General features: G+C 40.3%; 1 protein-coding gene across 1 annotated transcript in view; it reads left to right on the forward strand.

Annotated features, from left to right (window-relative positions):
- Positions 1 to 511: 511 nt before the first annotated feature.
- The window catches only part of afg1lb (AFG1 like ATPase b), a 29540-nt gene continuing 5635 nt past the window's right edge, over positions 512 to 24416 (forward strand). The window contains exons 1-7 of the mRNA XM_077553395.1: positions 512 to 632; positions 1431 to 1726; positions 6367 to 6430; positions 6517 to 6618; positions 6865 to 6992; positions 11711 to 11810; positions 14956 to 15014. Coding sequence (XP_077409521.1) covers positions 518 to 632; positions 1431 to 1726; positions 6367 to 6430; positions 6517 to 6618; positions 6865 to 6992; positions 11711 to 11810; positions 14956 to 15014 — 864 coding nt within the window. The 5' untranslated portion in view covers positions 512 to 517. The remainder of the gene's footprint in view (positions 633 to 1430; positions 1727 to 6366; positions 6431 to 6516; positions 6619 to 6864; positions 6993 to 11710; positions 11811 to 14955; positions 15015 to 24416) is intronic.

Genomic DNA, 24416 nt, shown 5'->3' on the forward strand with positions numbered 1-24416 from the left:
TTAGAACAAATGCTTTATATAAATGTTTTATTTCAGAGGTTAAATTTTTAAATTAATACCCTGTAAACCACACTTAGACATTGTCACCCTCGTTTCCGGAGTTGAATGGTCTCTTACTTTGACAGCTTGAAATTTGCCAGCACTACTTCTGATCAGCTGAGCTTCAGCTGACTGGTGCCCGACCACCCTGCAGCCTGGTTTGTTTACAACCCGCTAATTAGTTGTCACACTACAAACATAAATACTGTACACTACACTATATGCAGTTAGACATTGTGCAAATTGCAGGGCGGATACAATAAAAACGTAACAACAAAAATAATGACAAAAATAATAATAAAATTAATCCTTAAAATATTTGTCAGCTGTCAAGGGAATTGTTAATAGTGGAAATTCTTCTGTAAATATTAGTAATACTCCATAAAAGAAAGCTAGACCTTTAAAGTTACACAATTTGCACATTGTCAGATCCTGTTCTTGTTCGCGCGTCAATAAAGTTTCGGTATTTTGAAGCATCATGGCAGCTTACATGCTTACTGCAGCTATGAGATGCTCGGGGACTTTTGTACATTATAGCTATGTTCCGACTTCACGAATCACCTGCTGTCAGGCCTTCAGTAAGACCGTTCAAGGTATCTTGTGTTCGCAGCTGTTTTTATCATACCTCGATCATCATTGCCTGTTGTGTCCGTTTGTGTTTCTTCTATCAGTGTTAGCTCTAACTGTACACCACTTGTTTATATTAGTTCATCTGATGGCGGGGTGATATGTGACGTCATTTTCATTAATGTAGATAGAAGAACAAAAAAAAAGAGAATTTTTTTAACCCCTTTCTGTGATTTGCTTTATTTCTCATGATAATAAATAAGCTTTGAAACCAGTATTTTTTTCTGCAGCATCTACTTATGTCTACTTCCACAGAATTAATAGAAATGCTTTTTTTTTTTTGTAATATATGTACAGATGATGTGAAAATTATTGCTTCCTCTTGGAAAAAATGCACCTTTTGACAAAACATGCATCTCACCATCATGATCCTTAATAACGCCGTAACTAACTAAATAACTGACTAGCTGCATGGCTCTGCTGCTCTCACACTCGATTCTCATGTACAGTTGAACATTTAAATAAAGGCAACCTTGACAAAATATTTGCACCTTGTAAGCACATAGGCCTACCTCAGGTAAAAAAAAATGTCAACATGTTGAGAAGTCTGCTTTTGCAATGTGAAAGTAGAAAAGATAGAAAAGCCAAATCTCCTAATATTTAGATCACTTTTTCTTAACTTAACAAGCTTTGAACTGCGGAAGCCACTTAAAAAAATATATGTATTAAAAAAAAAAAAAGATCCCGCTAAATTCACTCCAGCTAATTAATTATTTGCCTAAACGTCACTTAGTTAATCATGTATATTTCTCTTCTTTTCCAAGGTTTCGCAAGTTTGAGGAAGCTCTTTTCATCCGCGTCATTCTCCTCACAGTGTCCCACTGATGATTCTGGTGACATCGTCACTCGGTACGACCGCATGGTTCGGTGTGGCTCTTTGAGGGAAGATGCTTTGCAGAGGAGTGTTCTCCGGCAGCTGGTTCGCTTGCAACAGACCCTGCGAAACTACAGTAACACTTTCTACTTGAACCCGCCTCCCCTGACAGTAAACCCCAACTGTGATAGACTTCAGAAAAGGACAGAGCCCTGCGTTATAACAACTGGAGCATCTGCTCACAAGGTAAACGAGATGTCATCACAGTCCCTACTAGGGCTGAATATGAATAATTCATCATATTCAAATTGACATTGTAGGGGGGGGCTGCATTTGAGTAGGTTTTGTTTTTTATATATTGTATAAAATAAAATAAAATAAAAAGAATGTCTGGATAAGTTCAGTGTATGAGAACTGCAGTGTTTACATATTGTTTCATGAAACATGAAAAGTTGAAGTCATAAAGCCACAGATTTATTTTTGCATTATTGTTGTAATCCACTTATGACTTAAGTTTGCGCAACACTTGTTTGCTAGAATTTTGCGAAGGCGAACGTTTACAAGACTGCAAGTCAAAGTGTTTAGTGAATTAACAATTCTAATTGAAGTACATAAACTGTCTTTCATAATTAATTCATAGTTCATTTGCATTCATTTTGTGTAACTCTAGCCTAAATAACCTAAACAGCTGTGTATAAGAAATTATATTGTTTATTGTAATACAAATTAATTTATTGGTTGCGATTGTTAAAGGCATACTTGACTCATTGGGCCATTTTCCGTTAATATTTTGTCCAGAATCAATTTGAGAACTTCATTATTTTTTATTTTTGACATGTCATCATCATTGCTCTCTTTTTCATTTTTTTTCTTCTTTTGAACATTTTTTTCTTTTGTATGTATGTGTGTGTGTGTGTGTGTGTGTGTGTGTGTGCGTGCATGTGTGCGTGCGTGTGAGTGTGTACTCATTAGTTCACCTAAAACCCATTAAAAATCCCATACCGTTCACCTAAACCGAAGACTTCGGAATCCAGCTAGTGTCGTGAGGTTGTCGGGAGACCCGAGGAAGGATCAAAGAAAAGAAAGGAAAGTGAAATCCAGCACCGACCAGACATTACCTACTACCCACCGGTCTTTCACCAACCCCAGAAACATCTAATAACAATGAATACCTTTAAAAACAAATTTCTCCACTTGCTGTCGACTGAAGATGACATCACCTGTGCTGAGGAAGTAGGTAACGACCAATCATGGCTCAGTTTGCACATGTGATGTCATCTTCCGTCGACAGCAAGTGGAGAAATTTGTTTTTAAAGCTATTAATTGTACATGAAAAATAATGTATAAATTGATTCTGGACAAAATATTAACGTTTTGACTGCTGGAAAAATGGCTCAATGAGTCAAGTATCCCTTTAGAAAATAAATTGAAGGAGGACCTCTGGAAGAAAAAAATCACAATATTAAGGGGGGAGAGAAGAATCGCAATTTGATTGTTTTTCAAACTCGTTCGTCACACCTGCAAAACCTATCATCCAAATTTTAACAGTTGTTTGTTCATATTATATCTCGCATCTGTTCTCTCGTTCATCTACGCATTAACATATGGGAGGGGCTATGAATTCTTACTGTACTGTACTCCGGCTAAATCAGCAATTGCGGCGGCGGGGGCGCAGGTCAAAGGGAGGGTAGGGGTCTGGGAAGCGTTTTGGAGCGGCGTGATGTCGGGGTGGGGGGGTCGGGTGGGGGGGGGTGTTGTTTTTAGGTCAGGTGGAGATGACTGTCTCGTGTTGGGGCGCTGGGATTTTTCGCCGGCATAGACGTGTGAGGTTAGTGCGGAGATTTGGGAAGGCGGCCGGGGGGCAGACCTCCCGCTGGGCCCGTCCCGGCACCCCTCTCACTCTCTCACCGTCCCCATGCAGTAATGAGAGAGGAGGAGGAGGAGGAGGAGGGGGGGGGGGTCACCATTATGTGGGCCGTACTTGTCCTTTTTGCTTTTGATTTGGGACTCTGACAAATACTTTGGTGTGAGGCTATCAACACCCCCCCCCCCCCTCCTCTGTCTATGTGCACCTTATTCCTTACCCTCCTCTTATTCTCTTTCGCTCTCACACACACACACACTGACTGGACAATTACTCCTGTTTGAATCAGGTCATAACACTGTCCGTGTCGGTGTGTTTTCTCCCTGCCTGCCATTGTTCTCGCTAACTGACCAAGTCTGTGAGGAGAGCACACTTGACTTCATATTGACCCAATGTGGCGTGGTTTTGCGGATGGTCGACTAACAATGGGCTATTGTTTCGGGAGAGCCACCCGCAAGTCAGACCTGTATCATTTCACGCCGTTGCTACTTTTTGACCAGGCCGGCGTTTAGGATTATTCGCAAAGTTACCAACCGACGATGTCCTGCGTGTGAACTTTTTGCCACATGTGCCGCGGAGGAGGAGGTGAGACGAGGCCATCTGAGGGACGGGCCTTGTCTTTCTCCACTCTGCCATGCTGGAATGGCTTCCAGCCACAACTTCGCTCGTAGCCCCACCGCGCCAGCGGGCAACTTTGGGAAGTCAGGGAGAAGTCACAACAGTGTTGTGAGTGACCGAATGAATGAGTGAATAGGGAGGAGATAGTTTTGTTTTTGAGTTTGTTTTCAATCAGCCATTGTCCTCATTTATCAGTCAAGTGCTCCTTGTGCAGAGGTCGCCGAGTGCTGTCGCCGTGAGATAGTCACTAAATAGAAATTGAAGAGGACAATCCATCCTTGTTTTTCAGAGCTCACTGTCATGTTGCCTGGTTACTGACGGCGATACATCGGAACCTCCAAAGTCGAATGCGTCTAAATGGAACTTGCGGCAATGTAGGAAAGTGGAACACAAATTCCTTGTGAAGTGAAAATAAACATGAGTGATGTTAACAACCCGGCCAAATGTGCATTAGTGATAGACCGATAAACTGCTTTTTTTGTTTTTTTTTTCAAGGCCGATACAGATACCAATTATTGGTAGTCAAGGAGACGGTAACCGATATTCATTTTCTATAAAAGATCAAATATTATTGTCAAAGTTTTAAAAATTTACATTTTCTTTTAGTCTTAAACATACAAAGAATTGACAAAAACCTGACAAAAATTGCAGGGAGCTTCCAGAGTCATCAGCATGTGTTCCGCTGAATTAAAAATTAAACAAGTCAATTTCTGCTGGAGATAAAGTTTTCCAAAATATCATCATCATTTCTTAATTTTATTTTATTGTTTTAATAAAAAGTGTAGGGAGTTCCCAGTGTCAGCATTTTTTTTTTAATAAAGTGTAAATTTAAATAAATCCATAAATGAAAAGTTTCTTGTATCTCACTGAGCCACAAATTTTTCGTCAGGGTTGATAAAATAATTTCAAAAGATCTTCGCAGACAGTAAAAATGGTCAGAATATGTTCGAAATGGCTTTGTAAAAAATAAAAACGGTCTGTGAACATCTTACAAGTCCTGATGAAAACGCTCAATTTCACTACGTTCGCAAGCATTCACCGCTCAGCGAGATACCAGATTTATCGGCCTTCAGATCAGTAAAAAGGCCGATGCCGATATTTGGGATTTTGTCAAATTATCAGCCCGGCTGATAACCGGTCTATCCTATTAAAAACATCGGCCACTATATAAAATGAGGCTTCAAAATTGTGAAAAAATCAAGCCATTCTTCCCGCTCTCAAATGCTGTGGGCGTGTCCTGTATGCACCAAAACCACGCCCCCCATTCAACTGTCAACTCTAAATCAAATAGTTCTGCTCCAACCTGGAAAAATTTTCATCTGCCTGATGCCTCCGGTGGCTGGAATATATCACGCCAGCTTCTCACAGGGCTTTTCCACGGTGCTATAACGAGGCACTCTAAAGCCAGCCCGAAGCCCCTGGACTTACACGCTGTGTACCAAATTTCCACACTTCTGGCACTTCCCCTTTTCTCTCCATAACATGCGTGCACTCACTGCAGACAACGAGGTACTCTCAAGCAGCCATACATCAAAAGTGTGATCTATTTTTTTTTTTGGGAACTTGATATATTTAAATCATAGCATGTAATAAAAGTTTCATTATGGCATATTTCTTTAACTGATTTCTATGTAAAAATACTGTAGCTCCGAAATGAGAAGAATTTTGATGTCAGTGAAAATTTATTGGTCAACTTTTGGGGCTCGGGTGGCGTCCAAGTGTAATGGTGCTAATAATAATATCCAATTTGTTTATGCAGAGTATGAATTCACATCATGTTTAGACGGATGACACTCGCTTTGAAATGGCTGCGGCCTTCTTTCTCCATATTTGGCTTTACTCAGTATGCGCAGCTTGGTCTCATAGAAGCCGTTCTTTTTTTCTTTTCTTTTTTTTGAAGCAGGGACCTTTTGATGATAGGAGGCAGGCAGCACAATGACTTTCAGCGGCACCTCAATGCAACAGTACCGTATCACAATTAGCGGCGCTAAACAGGCTGCACACAGACAAGTCCAGTCCATCTCGTATGGAGCCTCATTCAGTCCTCTCCGTTTTGTCTGACAAATCCCCCCATTGTTCCTCTGATGATGCTTTTCTTTCGTGGGAACCCCGGCTTGTCTTGTTGATTAGATCCCCTTTGTCTTCCTCCCCTGCAGTGGGCCAGTCTGGAGAATGTGAAACCTCAAAACTGTAGTGGTGGCTTAATGCCTCACAATACTTTTGTTTACGAATCGGCGCTTTGGGGTTGTACAGTGGCGGATGAAACAAAAAGTTTACGTGCGGGTTGGAAGCTACAGCCCCCTTGTGCGTTTATTAATGAGCTCATGCATGCATGGCTTTTCGATATCTATATTGTGAAGGATCCTGTAATCTATTACTGGTTTGACTTTATCCCAACATATAGGACGAAGATAACCCCCCTCCCCCCCGCCACCCACCTAAAGGCTTTTATATACACGGAGACGTTGGTAAGAAGGCCTCTGCTCCAAAACTATGCCTGCTTGATGATGAATAAATAATCAAGTGCGACAATGCAAATCTTTCTGCATACCAGGCACGGGGAAGACCATGCTCATGGATATGTTTTACAGCGGGGTGCAAAACCGCTGTAAAAAGAGAGTCCACTTCAACGGCTTCATGTTGGATATCCACAAAAGTGAGTGCTCTCCTCCCAACTGCTTCACTACCACAACTTTGACTTAAGCTTACAAAAAAAAAAAAAAAAAACGTCTCCACCGCTCAAAACGCTCTACATGCTATACTTATCTGAGTTTGTCTCAAAGCTCCGCCGCTAATTGTCGGCCATTATGCACGCGCAGGTGAAATTACCGGCTTTCCGCGCCGGGTTGGCCGCGCAGGTGTGCTTTTTAAGACGCGCGTGACATTTTTCCCGGCTTTAAAGGGATCCACCGGAGGAAACAAAGCCTGCCGAGGCGAAAGCTGGGCAACATGTTCGCCTATGACCCCATATCGCCGGTTGCCATGGAGATCGCCCATGAAACCTGCCTTCTGTGTTTTGATGAGTTTCAGGTGAGTTAACGTACTCGTCGGCATACATTTTGTATTCACTGTGTAACTTAATGACAATGTTGTGTATTGGTGGTAAAATGTCACAATCCCATGTGATACTTATTTCAACTCACTTCAAACCTAATGGTACAAAAAATGTAAGGATTCTCAAGATGTCTTTTTGTTTAGAGACAACAACATTTATACAATACAAATTACAATAATATCATTTTGTTTTTGACAAACAGGTAGAAAGTTGATATGTGGTGTTCACTCCCCTCTGTTACTGTAACTACAACTGTAGAGGCTCCAATAGGCAAAACGCAAGAAAAACAGGACTGGGGACACCTAGTGGTCATTGTTGAATAAAACATTCAATCAGAGGATTTGTAGCAGTTCAAATCAGCTGGTTGCCTAAACTTGATGTCTTCCATCTTGGATGAAATTATGAAGTCATTTGTATGGTAGAATGTCTTCTTTTTTTTTGTAGCTCTTTACAAAATCGGGAATTGTGGGTAAGGCGTGAATATTTGGAATAAGAGAAATACACCCTAGAATGTCGTGAATTTTTTGGATAATGTTAAAATTGGAATGAGGAGAATCGGATGAATCATGTGGAAGTAGAAAGATGCCGGAAAAGTGGGACGTTTGAAGTATAGGAATAACATATGTCAGACTTCACACAATCATTTCCAGAGGTGGGGTAATATTGAGACAAAAAAAAACTTTTTAAAGAAAAAATTTGCAAATTTACGACTTTATAAAGGGGCAATTTTGGAATCAGCATACTAATTTTAGTTTAAACAGCATAAAAATGGAATATGTTTTTTTTTCAAATTGTTCTTGAGTGTATTAGGGCCCAAATATTAGTTTTTTTTTGGGGGGGGGCAATATCCCCCCCCAAAAAACGTGCATTTTTTTTTTGCCACTTTATAAAGTGGCGATTTTTTTCTCCGAATATTACCCCACCCCCCCAAAAAATCTATACATGGCCCTAATCCGCCGTCGTAAATTTGGTTATTAAAATTGTCATGGCTAGTTTCAAACAGACGTCAAGGAAAAAAATTAGCGGCGAGCTTGAGTTTGACACCTGCGCCTTACAGACCGAGCGCGCCTGTTGTCTTCACAAAGCCAGCTGTTAGCGGCACAATGCGCCTCTTTCCTCTGATATCATTACCGCTAAAGGCCGCAGGTCAGAGGTGACAGTCGGTGCGCTCGCGCTCACCAATCACCGGCCGTGCGCACGTGCGGCGATCAAGAGCTTCTTTTCCCTTTCATGCCGCTGCTGGGCCGCTCGTTGATTTGTTTTTTTTTGTTTTCGCGCCCGTCGCCGTGCGGCTCTCGGCTCGAATGGACATGTGTGAGCGTTTGTTTGTGACGCGTAAACAAGAGGTTTCAAGGTTGGGGCGTCGGAGGTGGCGGTAGAAGGAGAGAAGTGAAGGAGGGGAAGTTATAGGAGTGGGGGGGGGGGGAGGGGGGTTATACCAATCAGCATCCTCTTCCACTCAGCCATGCAAATGAGGCACTGGGTATCAGTCGCACTCTCCTGCTTCTTTAAGTGAGTGGAGGTAGAAAGCGACTGGCGGCGGCGGCGGCGGGTCAGATGGATCTTATCCTCTTAAATGCTAATGACATTTCTCCATTCTCTTCATTAGCGCCGTGCCATTATCAGTAATTTGTAGCCCCCCCCCCCTCCACCTCCCTCTTTCCCCCCAGCTAATGAATACTCGCCATTGAGACGTCCGAGATGGGAAAGGGAAGAAGAGGGAGTGTGAAGAAAATGATTGTGCATCATTGCCGGCGCGCAGCCCCGCTTTAGAAAGCGCTCATAGGTTGTGTACATAAAGAGGTGTAACATCAAAAGAGTTTTAATGCGGCACCCGCGCGCCTCGCTGCAAACGCGCGGCCCGCTTGAGTAATTGGATGCTCATTTAAATATCGGGATTGGCCGACGGAGATTGCGCCATTATTTATTTTTTTGTCTTCCACAAGTGGGACATCAGGCCCCTCCACTTGGGTATCCATTCTCTGCCCCCCCCCCCCCCCCCCCCCCAAGTCATTCAGCAATCAATATTGCCCCCTCATACTATGCCCGTGTTGAGGGCGCATGAATAAACAAATCCAGGTTGTATAAAAGGTCATTTTTTAAAAGAGTCTTTTCAAATGAAAATAAAATCCTGCGGTCGGAGGAAACGGGGTCTTTGAGGGGAGACGCGCCGAGCCTTTGGCTTTCTGTTGATTCTCATTATGAGAGCACACAATCACGCGCGCTAATTTGATGGCCCCCGGGCACCTCTCCTTAGCCAAATCAAGGCTTTAACATGCATGCTAATCAAGTATTGGCAAGGGCAGCCGGGGCTAATACACAAAAAAGCAGAAGACTCTCCTGGTTATGAAAGGGGACATATGCTGTGGGTGAGGCCACTAGAAGTGCACGCCGAAAAAGAGGAAAGTGGAGAGGGCGGGACTTTTATTCAGGCCTGCAGAGTTTAATGTTTGATTCCGAAACTTGACTTCAAACGGCAAACGTTTGTGGAACTTGAAATTGATGCGGAATGGTGCCGCACGAGCTAAACTCCAGGTGATAAGACTCCCAACTAGACAGCTAATCAATTATCAAAGTAATCAATAATTATTTTGTTAATCGTGTAAATAACATAGGCTTTTCCTGATTAGGATTTTTGGTCCGATCACCGATCAGCTAGTTTGAAAAAAAAAAAAACGATAACTTAGGGACTGGCCCAGCCCACAAATAGTGAAAACCCAAGTATAATTTATGACAATGAAAATGAACCCCCCCCCCCCCAATTTTTCTTTTAAATGCTGCAAAACATTGATTTGCGTCATTGATTGACTACGCAAATTAAGACATAACAGTTGATCACCGATTTTGCATCAAATGCAAAAGATCATCTGATCCCAATCCAGCCGATCAGATCGATGTAAAGGCTGCTTTTTTTTTTAATTTTAGCTTCTCATTAGTAAATATGAACCAATTTCTGTCGTCCTCCATGAAAGTGCGCTGATTGTGTTCTATCAAAATAAAACATTGTTTTTACTTGGGAAACCAAGTTACAGACCAAACCAGTAACTGAATCATAATGAGTTTATGCTTTTTGGATTTTTTGAAATAATGTCATGTTTTTGAATAAAGGGATGGAAATTTACCTTTTTTTGTTTTTATCCGGTTCATTGATTAATTTACAAAAACAATTGGCAGATTAATTGTATTAAAATAATGGTTCATTGCAGCCCTACTCTTATCCAAAAAACAAACAATTGTTGTCATCAAAGCAAATATATTTTCCTTTCTTTGGTCCTTCCTCGGGTCTCCTGACGGCCTCACGACTCTGGCTGGAAGTGTTCGGTTTAGGTGAACGGTATGGGATTTTTTTAATAGGTTTTAGGTGAACTAATGAATACACACACACTCACACACATACAAAAAAAATACAAAATAAAATAAAAAAATAAAAAATAAAAAAATTTAAATAACATTTTGTTAAAAAGAGAGCATTGATGATGACGTCAAATCGGTAAAATTACCGAATGAACAAAACTGAGCTCTCCAAAAAAAGAAAAAATCTCATTTGGGTGGATTTCGTGCACAGCATATTCAATTCGTTTGATAACATTTTTAAATCGGGATGGGCGAGTACCGATACCAGGAATCGGTGTGGATACCAGACTTATTTTAGGGTATTGGTACTCGTGGAGGCTGCCGATACCAGAATTGGCCACCCTCTTGTGGCCATTTTTACAAATCTGGAACTCATCTAAATGCTGTATTGGGATTTGTAGCTGTTTGATGAAAATGATCTGCCAATATGTTTAAAAAAAGAAAAAAAAAATTTAATGTATGAAAAGTATTAGATGCTCGTGGCATCGGTGCTTGGTATTGGTATCGGTGGCTAATCAAGAGTTGAGCACTCTTACTGGTATCGTTCGGAAAAAAAAGTGGTATAAAACATCCATAATTTAAAATTATTTGTAGTGGCCTTTTTTCTTTCTTTCTTATTTTTTTTATAGTTTATAGTGATGTGGGCGCTTTCTATGGCTACTTGAAACCAAAAAAAAAAAAAAAAGAATGAATACAGAAGCTCATCAAAAAGATCATTTTAAAAGAATTGATGTATAGAAGTTTGATAGAAACTAAATTTCTTGGTAGAATTATTTCATGCGCTGACCTCCTCAATCAGTCATCAGGCAGATTATGCAGACGCTGCTTTCATTACCGCGCGTGGCGGCCATAAAGAGTTTTCTCCCTCCATGTTTGTTGGCTGGAGGTGAAAAAATAGAGACGAGCGCATTAAGAACAAAAGTGAGAGAGCCCCGCATCGCTGATTGAAAGGTCAGAGCCCTTCACATAATTTGCCGGCAACTCACAAACGGCCTTGTTCCGCCGTCGTCATCGACCTTTTGCTTACAGTGGAAATGATGTGGAGGAAAAATGAGTACACACGCGCACGAGTCTCGATACGGGCCGGATTGATTAGTTTGTGTCCACTGCCTTTTCCTCAACATGGTGACCATTTGCAGTCATTCCGAGTGGTTGTTGTCGTGCGTGCGTGAGTAGAAGTGCGTTGACCGTGGCCAGACAAAAAAAAGCCCTGAATGACACTAAACCGATGTGGAGTGTTGACGACTCGCTATAACCTACAAACGCGGACCGCGCGAGAAATCTAAAGATGAATCTGTCAATCGATTTGTGATGTTTTATGGTCTATTATTAACATTAGGTGACGGACGTCGCCGATGCGGTCATCCTGAGGCAGCTTTTCCGGACGTTGTTGGAGAGCGGAGTGGTGGTGGTGGCGACCTCCAACAGATCCCCTGATGGTACAATTTCATCCCAGCACTTTTAGTCACAACAAGTGTGGAGTAGCGATGACCAAAGAGTCAAAAGACAATGTTTTCCTTACTATGAGGCCTATAAAATATAGAATTCTGAAATATTGATGTATATACACTATGATAATGAAGTCAGTAAATTACGGTAATTGTACAAAAAGAAAGTTGTATTTTTGTCAAGAATAGAAGTTGTGGTCATTGGAACATAGACAGAGGGCTGTGCAATTAATCGAAATTCAATTACAATTTCAATTATTCCTCTCCACAATTCCAAAATTGGCTTAATCGTAAAGAAAAATAAAATATTAAAAATACAAATTTTGAGTTGTTTAAATTGATATATTTACACCTTTTTTTCCCTCTATTTTTAAAAATAACTAATTTAATAAATCTTGTTTGGTCCAAAAGAAACTTGCATAATTATAGTGTTTCAAAGAATTTTATTTGTCTTAATGTACCCCAAAAAACTATTGATCGTCCTAATCGTGATTTCAATTATTATCATATATATTTATATATATACACTTTTTTTCTGGGAGGGGGGGGGGGCATAACAAAAAAAATTAAGAAGCATATTATGACACATAAGTAAATAAATAAAATTTCAATAATTAAATAATAATAATAATAATAAATAAATAACATAAATAATAATAATAATAAATAAGTAACATAAATAATAATAAATAAAATTAATAATAAATGAAATAAATAAAAACATAAAATAAATAAAAAGTCACAGTTTTGACAGTTATGCCTGCATTTTTCAAATCAAAATGTATCTAAAAAAAATTAACTAAAATTTTGCTTTTATTTTTATCAAAAACTTTTAGAAAGATTTAGTTGACAAACCCAATATCAATTACGCCTCACCTGGTACATTTAGCATTGAGCCTGAAATCAAGGTGGTGAATAACAACACTTGCCCAAGAGGATGTTTCTAACGAAACAATACGTCACAGACACACGAGTCGCCATCTCTGATATTTGCAAGCTATTAAGAACAAAGCGAGCAAACGGTGCAAACTTAATAGAGCGCCTACTTGGTATTAATTGCGCTGTTAATGGAATACATGACGGCAGACAGAGAAAACTGGACATGAAAGGCATACATTTGCTGTCTTTATTGATGTGGAGATGGCGCTATCAAAAGGCCCCTCCGTGTGTTTGCTGATAGCTTGGAGTGAGGGCGCATAAAGAAGATTTATTTTTTTATAGATATCCTAATGGAGATTCAAACAAGTGAAAAGAATTGGCGGTCTAAATCACGTCTGGTGTTGAAACCCATCAGCGAGCGTGCTGCCTCTTGTATGTCGTTTACAGGAAAGGTCTCAATTTGCTTTGATTGAAGATAAAGTGCTTAGAAGATGGCTGACTTGAACCCAAGAATTTAATGAAATAGGTTATAGCTACATTAGCCACTGTTAAGTAAATAAGCGAATTCCGGGGTTTAAAAGGTACAGCTGAAGAGTTGTCGACTTTTGAGTTTTTTACCAAAGTCCAAAATGAATCACAATTTGGGGCATTTGAAAATTTCAACCGTAAATATGCAACCAATTACATGTGTGCATGTACATACTTAAATGGAGACGGTATGTAAATTACACTAAAAACCCAATCACTTAATTACTTCCTTTTTTTTTTTTTTTGCAAATATCTTTTTTCGTGGTAAGTGCTTAGGCTGGTGGTTTGTCCCCGTTTTTTGAAGAATTGTTTAGCGTTAAAATGAATAGACAATAGACAAACTAATGTATGCGGCTTTTTGCTATTTGTGGGCTGGCCAAGGCCTCATCCACTGGACAAATAATGACAGAATGAATATCGCAACAGGTATTGATGTATTACAACAAACTTGGATAAGAATGACCTTTTTCAGGAAAATATCCATCCATCCATTTTCTTAACCGCTTGTCCTCACAAGGGTCGCGGGGGGGGCGCTAGAGCCTATCCCAGCTGGCTTCGGGCAGTAGGCGGGGTACACCCTGAACTGGTTGCCAGCCGATCGCAGTTAAGAAAATATGCGCCTGTTTAACTTATTTGCTCCCAAAAACGTATAAATACGTTCTATTTTCAATATTACCATGGTCCCAAAAATGTATTTATAGACAGCATACAGAAGGCTTCGATGCAGCTTCTGAAGTGAAGAGAACGCTTGAAGCAGTGGTAGTTATTACAAAAACGGCCAGCAGGTGGCAGCAGAGTATAAGAGATCAACCAGGGCCATGATGCAAAAAGCTTTTTCCCCCAACTGTTTTAAACAGATAGAAATGTACTTTTTTTTTTTGCTGATGTAAGAAGAGACTCCCACGTTTTTATAGCAATAGAACACAATATTCTGTGGGCCTGGCAAAATCAGTGAAAATCCAGTAAAACAGCCGGGAGCAAAGGGAGTTGCTTCGGTGAAAATGGCTGGAAGTGAATGAGTTTCTTAGCTGACAGTATTTAAGACCTCATAGATGGCTGCTTCCGATTCAATTTAGAGTTACGTAGTTTCTTTGCTTCTACTTGACTACAGCGACATTATCGAGTAAGCGAGTAAACAAGCGCTCCCTAATGAGCCTTTTTTAATGATGCCGACGCGGTCCATCACAGTATCGAAAGTTCCTCCGAGAGCGGGCTCGGCCCTATTGTAGCGAGTTAAAGCCCAAACATCAACAACAACCAGTTGCATCGCATTCGCAGCTGGAGGGCTTAAGCCTGGTTCTGTTTGTGCGCCGGCGCTCGTACGTCCGCGCCGCCTTTGTCCCGGATTTGTGTGTGAATCCCGACCCGTTTTATCTGTCTATCAGGGATGCTACTTCAGACGTAATTTGTTTCAGCCGAGCTAATTGAAACCTCTATTCAGCGAGCCGCTGTGGATATTGTCCTCCCTGAAAAGGCGACAGTCCTTTCTCTCGCCACCATTGTTTGGGAATGTAATGAATTTTATGTTGCCGCCGCTCTGCCGGTAGAGAAATCCATTTTTCTCCCCCCCCCCCACCACCCCTCTATTCCGGGCTCTTTTGTCGTACCTCCCCAACCTCATCCTTCAGTTCATCAATAGCCACTTTATGTGCCAATCTGTGGCGGGGGAATGACATTATTAGGAGGCTAAACAGCACCTCTAATACAAGCCCTCCCCCTCCTCTTTCAGATCTGTACAAAAACGGACTTCAGAGGGACACCTTTCTACCTTTCATCGACGTGCTGAAGGTAGAGACAAAGTCACATCCCGCTTTTGTGTCGCTAATATATTTATTTGTTCATAACACATGAACGTAGCGCAACACGCACGCGCTGCCTGTGTTTTGCAAGTTGCTCTTTAGCGGTTTGATGTGTTGTGCTTTTCCCCGGATGCCTCGCACCGTGTCACAAAGCTGTCTTTGATCAGAGCAGGCTGAAAGATGCGTCGAGAAAAAGTCTGAGAGTGGGGGTGGGGGGGTGGGGGGGGAGTACAGGTAGTACTTGCATTTCAAAATTAAAGGGGTGGAAGATGCGTCCGTTTGCATCCATAGCGAATGATCTGCTTTGCAATTGAAGTAGATGGCGCCGTTATCCCACCCCAGATGAACGTTGATGTGTTTTTTTTTGGAGTGAACGCGATCATCAATTAGTTGCGCGATAATTTGTTGTGATGCGACAGATGACGGCGACATTCTTGCACCTTTTGCTGGCGTTTAGTCCAAAACAATATCCGTTTGTTATTGTCTCACTGGCGACTTGTTTAGATGTGTCAACATTAGTTTTTTTTATTTTTATTGTAATTAATCGCATTAACTTCAATAGTTAACTCAAGATTAATTGCAAATTGTAATATCAGTTCTATATGTACCATAAAATTTACAATGATTTTCATACTCCTGTTAACATAAAAGTAATAGAAATATGTCTGCATCTTTTAGTTTATTGATACAGTAATTTCATATTCATTCATAAAATTGAGTTCAAATTAAAAAGATATACTGTAGTGTAAAAAACAAGTGTGATATTGATTTAAGTTGAGGTCATTTTTCTGCCACTAGATGGCATAATTGCATTTGTAAGATGTTGACAGCTCCGTGCATTTTTCTTTCCATATTAAGAGCTATCTAATCTTTAACATGACATTCTGTACATTTAAAAAAAAATTGTAAAATACAACTTGACTCCAGTCTCCACAAATATATGCATTATTATGAAATTTATTACTGCTAAATTTTGACGAGGACATTATCTGCTTCGTTGCGACTGGAATTTCCCCAGTACAGGCTTTCCAAGTAAGGCGCGGTCATTAATCACGCATTAAAAAATAAATAAATAAATAGTGGCGTTAAAGGAACTTTAAATTAACTCATAATTAACACACTAGTTTGGACACCCCTAGTTTATATGTTTTCACCATATAGTGAAGTTTGTTTCCATACATCCATTTTTCTATAGTGAGCACATTTTGGATCGCATGTAACCGGAGCCCATCAACCATAAACAATGTTAACTTCTGTCTGTTAGCGAGAGCCACTACATCGTGATAACTTACATTGATGTTTCTGCATTTGGCAATTTATTATTATATTATATTATTAGTATGGGATTTTTTTTTAATGGGCTTTAGGTGAACTGATGAATACACACACACTCGCACGCACACACACACGCACATACACATACAAAAAAAAATATATATATATATATATATGTGAGTATATGTATATATATGTATATATATTTAAAAAAATAATAATCATAAAAAAAAACATTTATTAAATTTTTTTAATTTATTTGTTTTTTTTTTAAAAAAGGAGAGCAATGATGATGTCAAATCGAATGAACAATACTGAGCTCTCCTGGAAAAAAAACAATGTTAACTCGAATAGTGCGAGAGTCCATTTAATAAGTTGAAGCACTGCAAGAAGAGGGAAGTGAAAGCGGGTCCTCATCCAAACAAGCCCTATTGGTCGGTGCAGAAATCTCCATGGCAACAACTCCAAGGTGGTGGCCTGCTTCAAATCTACTTGCCAATATCATGTCCAGGTATGATGATTATCCTTTTTTGTGGGGGATTTTAATGTAGGTTTTGTGACAGGGGTGTGTAAAGGAGGGGGGGGCGAGAGGGTGGAGGCCCCCCCAAACCCAATTTTTAAACTCATGTCTACTCTCCCACATAACTGATTGTGGTTTGACCGCTAAGGTTCCAACTGTGCTCTCCTTTGGTATCTTTTCTTGGAGTACCATACCAGAGAATTTCCTACTAAAGAAACGGGAAGAGGAAACTCTGAAAATGCTCGTTTTCAAACTCCGAGGTGAGAAAGCCAGCCCGATTGGGATGAACTGGCTTAAGATGTGCCACTCCACCAACTTGAGGAGTCCACATGCTCCTGGCCCCGGCCACCAAGCGTCACCCTTGCCCTCTTTAATCCACCCCTTCATCATGGTCCTGAATGGCTGTTGTCCCTCTCTGTCCTGTCTTTCAGACGTCCATGTTTCCTTTTGTGAGGCCATCTGGTTTTCGGGGTCGGGGCCTTTTCTCGGCAGATTCGCGTCTTCCTCTATAGCGGTCTGGAGCGGAGAGTTAAAGCGTGTTTTTTAGCAGGGTCACCCCGCTAACTAGCTGACCCTCAATGGATTGAATTAATGCTCGCAGGGAACCACGGACGTGGGCCCTCCTTCTCGATGCAACTCACTCTTGTATGTGCGCGCCTGATTGTGTTTCAATAGGCGGCCAGAGGGTGAATGATGGTGTTAAAAGTTTTTTTTTTTTTTTTTTTTAGAAGTAGCCGGTGACATTTCCACCCTGTCACCTGGGCTGAAGTGAAAGAGGTTAATCCAGCGCTTCTGTCCGCTTGGGTCGACGTCTTTATTTGACTATTGACTCCTGATTAGACGGAACCCCCTTTTCTTCCACCACTTGTTTCCTCTGTCAACATTCCTGACGGCTTCCAACTTGTGGACTTTCCGCAGTTGAACACAATGCACAAAAAGACTTGTGTTTTGTTGCAATTTTGAAATGAATGGCTCAATCATCCAACAAGCCATCAGAAAATATGTATTGACTCGTTTGGTGGTTTTCAGTAACATAGGTCAGACTTGGTTTAATCAGATCAAAACACATTTTCCCACATTTGGGAATTTTTGTTATGACCCAATGAAACCAAGGTTTACATTTTTTGGCTACAATTCCAAAAGGTATGTTTGGCGCAAGGTCAGGGTTATAATAGTTTGGAATTTTCCTTTTCCTTTTCATTCTTCTTAAAAAAATTTTTTTTTTTTTTTTTTAAATCATTTATTTTGAACTAGCGTTTAGACAGGTTTGTTAAAAAAAATGTTTTTTGATTGAATTGTTTTTATTAGTTTTACTATTAGTTTAAAAAATAATAATAATATGGAGTATTTCTTGTGTGCAAGATTCAAACAGATGGATGATGTAAAGATAAAGATGTAAAGGCCATTTTGATCATAATTTTATAGGCATAAAATATTGTTTATTGATGTTGTTTTAACCACTCCTGTTGCTATTTTCTTTCTGTTATGAAAATGTTTTTTTCAATTTGAGTTTTAGTTAGATACCACTTTTTTTTTCAGACTGATACCAGTATGAGTACACAACTCTTGAGTAGTCACCGATACTAATACCAAGTACAAGAAAAACAAATACCTTCTGTATATTTATCCAAACATAGCATTTTTTTCTTAAAATAGCACAAAATTACTGGCAATTTCTATTTTTCTCATTTCTAGTTCTTAATCAAAACATGGCCACATATGTATTTCTGGACTAAAGTCTTAGAAAAACTTTCCGCTATTTTGGACTGTAGGATACCTTTATCTCCAAACTTGTGTTTGCTAGGTGACCTAACAACAACTGACTTACCACATAAACAATTTCAATCTACACTTGTAGCCCTTACTATCGCTAAAAAAACAATTCTTGTTAACTGGAAAAATAAACAAACTCTGAATATCGACCAATGGTCTAACCTCCTCATAAATCACATTTTAATGGAAAAAATATCTGCCTCAAATAAAAACCAAATATCAAAATTTATAGAAACATGGTCTACGTATATAGAATTTTTTTAACCTAATTCTGGTTACTTAATTCTGTCTGTTAGCGAGAGCCACTACATCGTGATAACTTACATTGATGTTTCTGCATTTGGCAATTTATTATTATATTATATTATTAGTATGGGATTTTTTTTAATGGGCTTTAGGTGAACTGATGAATACACACACACGCACATACACATACTCACCCACATACAAAAAAAACAAAAAAAAAAATATATATATATGTGTTTATATGTATATATATGTATATATATTTAAAAAAATATATATATTAATTTTTTTTAAATGTTTTTTGTTTTTAAAAAAAAAGGAGAGCAATGATGATGTCAAATCGAATGAACAATACTGAGCTCAGAAAAAAAAAAAAAAGAAAAGAAAAAAAAATACATGGCCACAAGAGGGCGGTACCTTGAAATAAGTCCTGCTATTAGCCCGTTGCTGGTATCGGTACTCGCCCATCTCTAGTTTTAGTTAATTCATTTGTTGTCATTACATACCTACAGCGAAGCTTGGTGATGGCTTTGGTGGCTTTGTGGATGTTTTTCTTTAGCTGAAGTCAAGGCGGAGGGAATTCTGAACCGTTCCGAATAGCAATCAGTGTGAGCGCAAAATCCTGCAAGAAAGCAAAAATAAATGTCAGGAAAAGCCTAGTAGAAGATCAGAATTTTGTATGGGGTTAATCGGAGGCGTATATAGAGTTGTAAGGGTTATAGGTCAAATTTGATGTTGGGCAAAAAGTTTGGCATATCCCCCCCCCCTACAAGATTTTGGTCGAACTCCAAATTGTTTGACTTTGGGTCTACTCTGTTGTATTGTGTATTTTTCACTTCTCCAATCATTTCAACATGAAGTTTCCTCCTCCGTGGTTTGATCCTCTCTTCCTTTGCAGCCGAGGCAAAGCTCAGAGTTGTGTAAAATCCAGGGTTTAAGGGCTTTTTTTTTTTTTATTAATGGACCCTGCCAGTAATGTAACTAAGACGGACCCGCTCCCAAAACTGTCCTCCCTCTCCACTCCGCTTTTCATTGCCCATCCTCACGCTAACCTTTTATCCCGCTCTTTATTCTGTCACTATCCTGTTCCGCTCGCTGCTGTTACTCCCCCAAGGTCAGGCTTCTGTATTTTGTAGCACACAATGCTTCGTATGTGTGTCTGTTTTTGGGTTGCGATGGCGGCGGTGTGCTGGGTAGGGGGGGGGGTTACATGACAACAACCCTGAAGCTACTTTTAAGTATCTGTAGGCTTCCTGTTGTTTTTAACCTCTTTTTTCTGATCTGCTCTCTTTTTTTCTTTTTTCTATTTTTTTTTTTTACGATTCCATTGTTAACGCAGGCTGTGCGCCGTGCTGTGCAAATAGAGAAATAATACATAAAGAAGAAAAAGTAGAGGGTTACGGTCCTCCAGCGGAGACCTTGGATAGAAGGACCGCTCGTGAAGAGGCAGCCCGCCTGCCAGTTCAAATCAAATAATCGTTGATATTTTGGATGACTGACATTGTGTGCGGGTTCATTTAATGGCAGGGCAGTGGCACAAGGCGTACGTCTGCCAGGCTTTCATATCAGGGTCTGAAACGAGTGGCAAATAATGGAGGAAGATGAATCAATAGTCCTCCTCTTGGAGTGTGAGGACAGTAATCTACTTATACTTAATTGATTCAGTTACCTTGGTTAGAGTCTTTTTTTTTTTACCCCCTCTGCGCACTTGCGTTTTATGTTTTAAGCAGGTCGTCATCTTTTGAAGGCAGCATTTAATTGAAAGATATTCTGTCGCCTTTTGATTTTTTTTCTTTTATTTCATAATCAGCTAATTAGTTTTTCTTGATGTATTTAGATAATGTTACTCCCCCCTGCTTCACAATTTTACTCTTTAGCCTGTGAAGCTCTTATTCAATGTGTTTTCATCAGAATTAAGTGTGAAATTTTATTATTCATTGAAGGATTTAACCTGACCTGCCCAAAAAAATTGGAGAAAAAACTAAATATTTAAAATCATATTCCTCACAATATGTTCTATGCGTCCTCCCACTATGGTATTCTGATTAAGTTGCATTTGTGGTATATGAATGAAAGATCTCAGTGGGTGGCCATTTTGCCACTTGCTGTCGACTGAAAATGACATCACAGTGCCTAAGGGCAGCTAACGAACAACCAATCACGGCTCAGCTTACGGACATCACATGACCAAACCCAGAAGATAGGTGAGCCATGATTGGTTGTTACCTGAGCGCTGAGAAACTGTGATGTCATTTCTAGTCACCTGCAAGAGGCAAAATGGACGCCCCCACGATAAGGATAAAAACGGATGGTTATTCATAGTTGATTTTCCCTTTAGATATTAACTCTTTGACTGCCAGACGTTTTCAGAAACGGGATGTCGCCAGTGCCAGCCGATTTAAGCATTTTGACTGATCTTTCAAGGTCCACAGAAAATGTTGTGTTTGGACTATGGAAACACACATCCTACCAAATGAAAGATTGGACTCTCATCTTTCATCAGAAAAAAAAGTTTGTTTCTACCTTATTCCGTTCTTCAGTAATCAACAATAGAAAATAGTTACTTTCACCGAAATTCTCTGTTTTGAAACAAAAAACGGAGAAAAAGAGCTTTTTGTGAAACGATGTTATTACATCCACTCTAGTCAATTGTACACTTCTTTTTGTCCATGAATGATGTCACAAACACCTAAATAGTGCTTTACTTCTGTAAAACGCTTTCACCAACAATGAAAAAGTGTTTTTTGATTGCAAAATACGTTTATTTCCATTCAACAGTGTAACAATTTGACAAAACAATTTTGCAAACTATTTACAAATGTGTGCAACTGTGGTACTACTTACAATTATGTGGATGTTTCAAATACAGTTTTTCTTTTTGTAACGCTTTCCTGCGTGCGAAGAGACACCGCAGGACTCGCACAACAGATTATAGTTTCACTTTCGCTTGTCCGTTTCGCGTGCAAACGTTACACTTTCTTGACCGCCTTTTTTTCCGGGGAATAAATACCAAGTAACAGACTGTACACACTCCTCCGATGAATATGCATTGGACTCGGGGCACTCTCCGTCGTCCGATCGAACGTCCGCCTGTGCGTGCTCGGTTGTGCTCCGCGTTTATGACGCCGTCATAGCCGCCGCGTCAGCGCTTCCAATTTCGCCGTCAAGCTCGGATTCACCATCATCATCATCGATGATGATCATCGTCGATGATGATCATCGTCGTCATCAATGTGCTCTTTTAGCGTTGGTCGATGCTTTTGGTCTTTGAAAAAAAACGGCTTGGGCGTGAGCTCCTCGCAACCGGTCGCCATTTTTCCTTTGTTTTCCATTCTGATCTCCTGCTCGACGCTCTAGCTCCGCCTCTACTGACGCCCACCCGATCTTGTCAAAAGAGAGTCATCGCTGCCCTCTAGGGGCCAAAAATAGTCATTAGGCACAACAGACCTCCTTGAAAGTTTCACAACAGATGCGGAAGGCTTGCCAGCACCCGTTTCAAAAAAAAAAATTGGATGACGTCTTTTAACGTCATTGGCAGCCCTCCGTAGGTTTTTACTTGACGTCTTTTAACGTCAGTGGCAGTGAAAGAGTTAAAAAAAACTAAGTGTTGATTTTGTATTTATGGAATTTGTATTGGGCGCAATACATTCACATAATTGCACCAGGTCACAGTTAATGTAGAACCTGCATCGCTTTTTAATTTAATCTGTAAATTTTGCATTTAAACTTCCCCATTTGCATGTGCACCCCTAGTGGCCAGGTAGAGGCAGCACATGAAGTCTTTTTGAGTGTCCCCCCCCCTCCCCTCTCCTTTTTTTAGTGGTTTGCTTTTGGGCCTCGCCGCTGTGCGAAAGCCGTTTGAGGGTGGGGGGTCCTGTGGGGGTCCCCGATCCCAAAAGGTGGGGCCTACACGCCTCAAAAGATGTTTCCCCAAGAGGGGCAGCCGGAGGCAGGAGGAGGTTGTGAGAACGACCCCGCGGAAACAAACCGCGGCTGGCCCAAGGCGGTCACTTTTTAAGGGAATAGATCATTAGGTGTAATTAGGGTGTTCGCATTGTCACGAAGACCCCCCGCCCCACCCCCCGACTGCGTAAGAATGAATAAAATCACTAGATACCACCCCCGCCCCCCCCGTCCCCCCTCTTACTCACTCTCACACACTGCAGTAGTTAGTGAAAACACTTTGATGTCACAAGAGTCGTCCAGAACTTGCCAGCATAAAGGCAGTGTTTTAAGCTTTCTCTCTCTCGACCCCTCCATCCCTGCCTCCCCTCTTTTCTTTCCATGCCTGCACACAAGGCTGTAAGACACACACGCTTGAATGAGCGACAGACCCCCCCCCCCCCACCCGCCCCCCACCTCACTCCCTCATCTCTTTTTCAGCCTTCCCACCCCACATTTCCTTGAGGCCTGGTCAATTCTCTCCGGGCTAAAAAAAAAAAAAAAAAAAAAAAAGAAGCATCAAATGTTTTCTGCTGCCGGGTAATGAGGGAGTGGACCTCATCAGGGCCCAATAGTCAGCTATCCTTGGCTTTTGTTGCCGCTCAATGGCACGGCGCTCTTTCAAAGACTCAAAAGCAACTTTTGGAGGAGTAAAAGATGGAGAAAAGATACGGCGGATATAGAGGGAGAAGACACAGATGTAGTCACCGAAAATAAAACGCCACTCTTAAGAAAAGAAGAAGAAAAAAAAAATCTATATGTCATTGTAAATGTCTGCCCGGAGTGAGCTGTGGGACAGTTGGGACAATAACGAGAGAGGAGCTACATGTGTTTGGATGACTTTCTTTTCAGCGAGGACTTATTGTGCTGTCTGTCACATCCGTTCAATGATTCAGCTCAACTAGTCAAACATTCGTTTGCACTCGTGCTAGTATTGCGAGAGCCATGTTGAACCCAACCACCCCCCCCCCCCCAAAAAAAAAAAGAAATAGTGTAATTTTAGAGAAAAAATGTCCAAAGTTGGGAGGGAGGGGGGACGGTATTTTCAAGAATATTACTCCAAAAAGGTTTTTTATAAGAGTAAAGTTTTCTCGCCAGACATAATTGTAAAAAATGTTTTTTGTTAATGTTAACCAATTATTTTATGTCAATTTTGTTTATGCATTTGAATGTGAGAAGAAGAAAAAAAAAAACTTTTTTGAATTATGGGACAAGCCAAAAGTCACATTTACATATTAGGAGATTATTCTTGTAGTATTATTCTACTCTTTTCTTAAATTTTTTTTTTTGTAATTTAACAACTTTTTCTTATAATTTGGCTTTTTTCTTTTGTTTATACTAATAGTAGCCTACTTTTTAATATCTGAATATAGTGTTAAAATATGTTTAAAAAAAAAAGACAATAAATTTGTGTCACTAATGCCCACATTATTTTTAGTAGGACTTGATACAAAGATGCACCTTAATTAGTGACTTGTGAAAATTTTTTGTTGCTTCCCCAGCAACTTCTTACGGCTCATTTCCAAATGCGAGTAAAATCCGGAGGAGTTTGGGGCGTGCCGAGGAGACGGCGACGTGTGGGCGGATGAAATCTTGGAGGATGTGACAAAAGCCCTCGAGATGCATAATCAAGTA

The sequence above is a fragment of the Vanacampus margaritifer genome, chromosome 19 (assembly GCF_051991255.1).
Source record: "Vanacampus margaritifer isolate UIUO_Vmar chromosome 19, RoL_Vmar_1.0, whole genome shotgun sequence".
Classification (NCBI taxonomy): Eukaryota; Metazoa; Chordata; class Actinopteri; order Syngnathiformes; family Syngnathidae; genus Vanacampus; species Vanacampus margaritifer.